Source organism: Chinchilla lanigera, unplaced genomic scaffold (genome assembly GCF_000276665.1).
Source record: "Chinchilla lanigera isolate Chin_1 unplaced genomic scaffold, ChiLan1.0 scaffold00066, whole genome shotgun sequence".
Taxonomy (NCBI): Eukaryota; Metazoa; Chordata; class Mammalia; order Rodentia; family Chinchillidae; genus Chinchilla; species Chinchilla lanigera.
This window is the reverse complement of record NW_004955467.1, coordinates 12,684,763-12,689,740: the sequence shown is the minus strand read 5'-3', so window position 1 is coordinate 12,689,740 and position 4,978 is coordinate 12,684,763. Positions and strand designations below refer to the sequence as shown.

The 4,978-nt window shown below is 38.4% G+C and overlaps 1 protein-coding gene across 1 annotated transcript in view; it reads right to left on the bottom strand.

Annotated features, from left to right (window-relative positions):
* Nucleotides 1-4,978, bottom strand: part of Ankfy1 (ankyrin repeat and FYVE domain containing 1) — a gene marked incomplete in the record, with an annotated part of 90,477 nt that overhangs the window by 44,806 nt on the left and 40,693 nt on the right. Inside the window, 1 exon segment of the mRNA XM_013522066.1 lies at nucleotides 4,168-4,303. Within this exon segment, the coding sequence (XP_013377520.1) occupies nucleotides 4,168-4,303 (136 nt within the window).

The following is a 4,978-nucleotide window of genomic DNA, read 5'->3' as shown; positions in this document are numbered from 1 at the left end:
TTTTTTTTTTAAGAGTAGGAAGAATTTATTCAAAGAAAGAAAGCTTCTATCTAAGAGGGACAGAAGGGGGCCCAGAAAGTGGGCTGCCCACCAACCTCACTTCTCAAGGGTATTTTATTGAGCAAAGCCACAAGGCAAGGTAGGTTCAAGGTGGGACTACAGTCAACTAATAAAGTTACAAGTGTAGTCATTTAGGTAATTTTGATCCAACTGGAAATCACAAGGTGGTACGCAGGTAATTTTAAAATCTAACACAATGACAGACTGACTTCAGGTTTTTGATATTTAATCATATGGGACACATCTGTATTCCTATTAGCAGAGCTCAATAAATTAATACCTCCTTAAAAGTCCCCCCAAAAGGCAAATTTGTATGGTATATGAGTTATAACTCAATATAAAAAGCCATATTTTAGAAGTCCATCCAAAATATTTATAAACAAGAGTCAGATCACAGTATACCAAGAGAGACAAAAACTGGCTACAGTGAATATCCCCACAAAGCCACGTAACAAGACTGAAAATTTCAGAAAGACTACATCAGGGAAGAGAACATCGACTACCTCAGGGAAGAGAAAAATGCACACAGGCAAACAGGCCTCTGGTAGCACAAAACAGACGCCACATCCTAACTTAGAAGACGTGGCAATTGCAAAGATCCAGGCTTCCTTTCCTCCACAATTACTGGAAACCTTAGTGAGCTTCCCACTAATGAGCCCACAGGTAAAGAAGCCCAAGGGATGGTCCTTCATCTCCCTTGCTTCCCTATCTCCCTTCCGTACTCAATCACAGGAACGGCCACACAGGCTTGCTATGTTATTCAGAATATTCCCTCACATCTCACTGTTGCTTCTTTTGTCTAATGGCCTCTATCAAATCTCTTCTCTAATCACAAAGAGAGAATGTAGTAAAGTGAGCAAAATGAACTGCAAGGTAAGAAAGACCTGAGTTGAGATCTTCTGGATTTCAGGGGCTAGATTACTTGAACTCTGTGTTTCTGTCTCCTGTCTCCTCTTCTATAAAATAAACATGATACTGAGTACCAGAGGTTTGGGAAAATCTTCTGTTTTTCTTTTTCTTTTTTGTTTTTTCAAGATGGGGTCTTGCTATGTAGTTCAGGCTGACCTTGAATTCACTACGTAGCCCAGGCTGGCCTCGAACTTGCGGCAATTCTCCTGCCTCAGTCTCCAGAGTGCTGGGATTACAGGCGTGCGCCACCACGCCCAGCTCTTTTGTTTTTCAAGAGAAAGGAAAACTATATTCAGCATAGTATGAGGTACATAATAGATAACCCGTTTTTCTGCTCTCCCCTTCTCTAAGGCCTGAAATTCCTTTCCTAGGGAAAAACAGAAAAGGAGTGTAAGGCAACTCCAAAATTTAATAACTAATATTAATGGATTTCAGTACTACTACAAATAACTGGCTAGAAGGTTATTTTAGCATGTGACCTTTAGGTAAAAGAAGTGGAGAAAGACCACTTCTCATCTCAGTGAAGATGAGAAGAGAAAGGAAGGACCTGAAAAAGACCAGGGAAGAACAAAGAACGAACATTCAAAGCTCACAAATAAGACCTTAAACCAGAAGCAAGAATACAGCCCTTGAGTCCTTTATCTAGTGGTTAACGGGCACATACTTTATGCTAAGATACATGCATAGGTGCTTTGTTTTAACTAACACTGCTGATTTGGTATAAAGAACCATCTCTCCCAGGACATTTTTAAAATCAAGTTCAAACCAATGTAAGTTATTATAGTAAGAAGAATGTAAGTTTCATACAAAAGCATTATATTCTTAACCTCAGTTTTCTATGCTATTGGCTTCCCCAAACTCATACTACATCACAGCAATGACTGACAAAGCTGCTCTGACCTCAGCTACAGAATCAGACCATCTCAGAAGCAATATCCTCTTTTCAGATATATGAAACTTTTACCACTTATACAAAAACATACCTTCCTGCCACCCTAGTACGCTAATGCCAGGGAGCCTAACACAGTGTAACCTCAGGGAGTCTCGACTCATGCCTGTAGAAGCACTTTACAGAGCCCTCATACAGACAACCGCTGAGGGTCTGAAAAGCCCTTTTCTTCCGTTTTACTGCCCAAAGACACGGCAGTGAGACAGTCTAACACGTTTCATGAGGACAGATCTTTTGTTAAAAGTGGCAGACACTTCATTTTCACTGCAGGATGCCATTTGCCATTTGGATGGGCTGTAAGTAGTCACTGACATGATTTACATAACTAAAAAACATGTAATCTTATTTTAAAATTTAGATTCAATTCAATATAAAAAGCATGCAAATGCACCAATACAATGAACCTAATTTTAAAAGTACAAATTAAGCATCCCACAAACCCCAGTTCAGTTTGCCTATCAATTCCCATAGGTATCTGAGAAACGGAAGACTTACTGAGAGGAAAAATAACCAAAGTAACCAGACTGGAGTTACAGATGACTCATTTTTTCTTTACATAATTTTGTATTTTTCAAATACCACACATTTGAATATGTATTATGCTTTTATCATCAAGAAAAATGACTATATTAACTCATTTTTCTGTGTTCATTTTAAAAAATGAGTATTTTCCTGGTAAACAAAAAAAAAAACTTTTCCTTTCACTGAACTGCTGATGGCATTCCAAAACCATCGAGATTTCTACATTAAAAAATGAGCAATAGTACACATTTGTTAAGAGTTCTCTTGTTTACTATCTCGAACATGTCATTCCTCCTCCTGACAGCAGTGGGCACTCTGACCCTTTTAAGAGCCACACTTGAATCCACTCCATGGTCTCTTCCACCCCAGCTCTTAAAGCCACAATAGATAACAACTTAATACCCACATTTAACAGTTCATATTTGAGCATCTGGTAATGTTGATAGTTATAAAGCCTAATCAGTCAACAAACAACATTTTAATTAAAGAATCCATTACGCAATATAATTCTCTAAACTACACCAACCCTAAGGCATTTTTATTGAAGCAATTTAATTCATAAGCAAGTCTGACATGGTCAATGAAAGAAACTGCAGGAAATCTAAAAAAATTTTTTGATATAAATTATACTCAACCTAATTAAAAGCAACCCCAGTTTACTCTTAGATGATTCAAAAACTTATAAAATGAACAAAAGAAAAGTTAATTACAAGGCCTCGATAGTACAGTTAGCTTTCCTAATAACCTAATACTATCTTGCTAACAAATATTCTGCTAAAAACCGATCCTGCAGACCTTGGGTGTTTTCTTAAAACTGGATTTAGGTATTAAAATGCACTCAAGAGCTCACATCAATTAGGTTGTTGTCAGCTGTGCACAAATTCACATGGGTGTACCAGGCAGTCCCACAGGAAACAGCCCTCCAGTGAAAACAGCAAGCAGCTCTCGGCAGCAGGCTCTCTCAGCAAGGCCACACAGCAACGGGTGGAGCATCTCATGGGGGCTGGAACCCGTCCTTCACCCTCCCATAAGAAAAGCCATTTTTTCATCACCCAAGAGAAGACAAAAGATTACTAAGTGATGTCAGAAGATACCTACATTTCCTGTATATTTTGTGTCCTGTAGTCCTAAAACGCCATCTTGGGAGAGCAAAGAAGAAGATGCACTATACAAAACATAGCAAGCTACCTACTCGGGACCTAAAATGCAGTTACCTAAATAAAGATCTTAGAAACACTGGCTGTATAACTTATGCTTAATTAATTAATTTAAACAGTAACATACTTTTTAAAACGATAAAATGTGAAAAAATAAAATGGAAGGAAAAGTTGAGGGTTTGTACACTGGACTGTATTATTTCATATTCAATTTATCAGTTTACACAATTATGAAATCTCAGGCAACACACATGTGAAAGAAAAGAAAATACCTAGTAGTACTGGCAAAATTTAGCTTACGGGTTACAGAGAAAGGGAGATAGCAGATTCTCTCCCCACCACCACCACCTTTAATTTATTTAGGGGCACTCGGGATTGAACCCAGGGCCTTGCGCATGCTAGGCAGGCGCTCTACCCCTGAGCTACATCCCCAGCCCACCATCACTTTTAACAAGAACACCTTGCAAAAGTTATTTACATTAGCAGAAGCAGCTGTTTTCCCAGAGCTTGGCATAATTAAAGCTCAGCCACCACCATCTGAGGTGCTTGAATATATCTGCTGTGACTTGCCTCTCCCTAAGGAGCTGTAGTTGAAACCGATTTGCTAGTTTCATCAGTTCAGTCAGGAACACATCATCCTCTCTGAACTCCAATTCATCTGTATAGATCCAGCGAAGCATTGTCATTGTCACCTCAGGATTAGCATCTAGTTAGAAACAGAAATTAGAGAAGCTGAAAGAGGACTGGATGACTGGTCCCTTTGAGGGACACCTAAAATGTGAGGCTAAAAAAGTAAATTATGGTACACCCAACTCAGACAAATGTCCAGGCATTAAAAATAGTGCTGAAGCAGTCTGGCCTGCATCTGGCCAGCAGGAAAAGATGAAGAGCTTTGCATGGGCCTGAGGGTTGGGGAAATGAAACTATTTAAAAACGTTAAATCAAATCAACCAGGAATAATACTTGAAATGTAAACAAAAAGTTACTTTCTAATAAAAAAACTTACAAATAAAAATGAAAAGATGGGCACTCGATGGAAAAATGTACAACAGATATAGGTAGGTAAATTCATGAAGATAAGTAAACATTATCCAAAAAAACCTGCAATTTAAACTTGACTCATTTTTTGTCTCTCAGACTAGCAAATAGTTTTACAAGTACATAATCTTTCCCACAGCAATTATACAAAGATATTATTATCCTAAGAAAACAACTGGGCAAGTCTGGGAGGTTGAGGCAGGAGGATTACAAGTTCTAGTCCAGATAGGGCAACTTTAAAATAAAAAATAATAAAAGATCCACAATACAAAGAAAGAAAGAAAAAGAAAAAGGAAGGAAGGAAGAAAGGGAGGGAGGAAGGGAGGGAGGGAGGAAGTAAGGA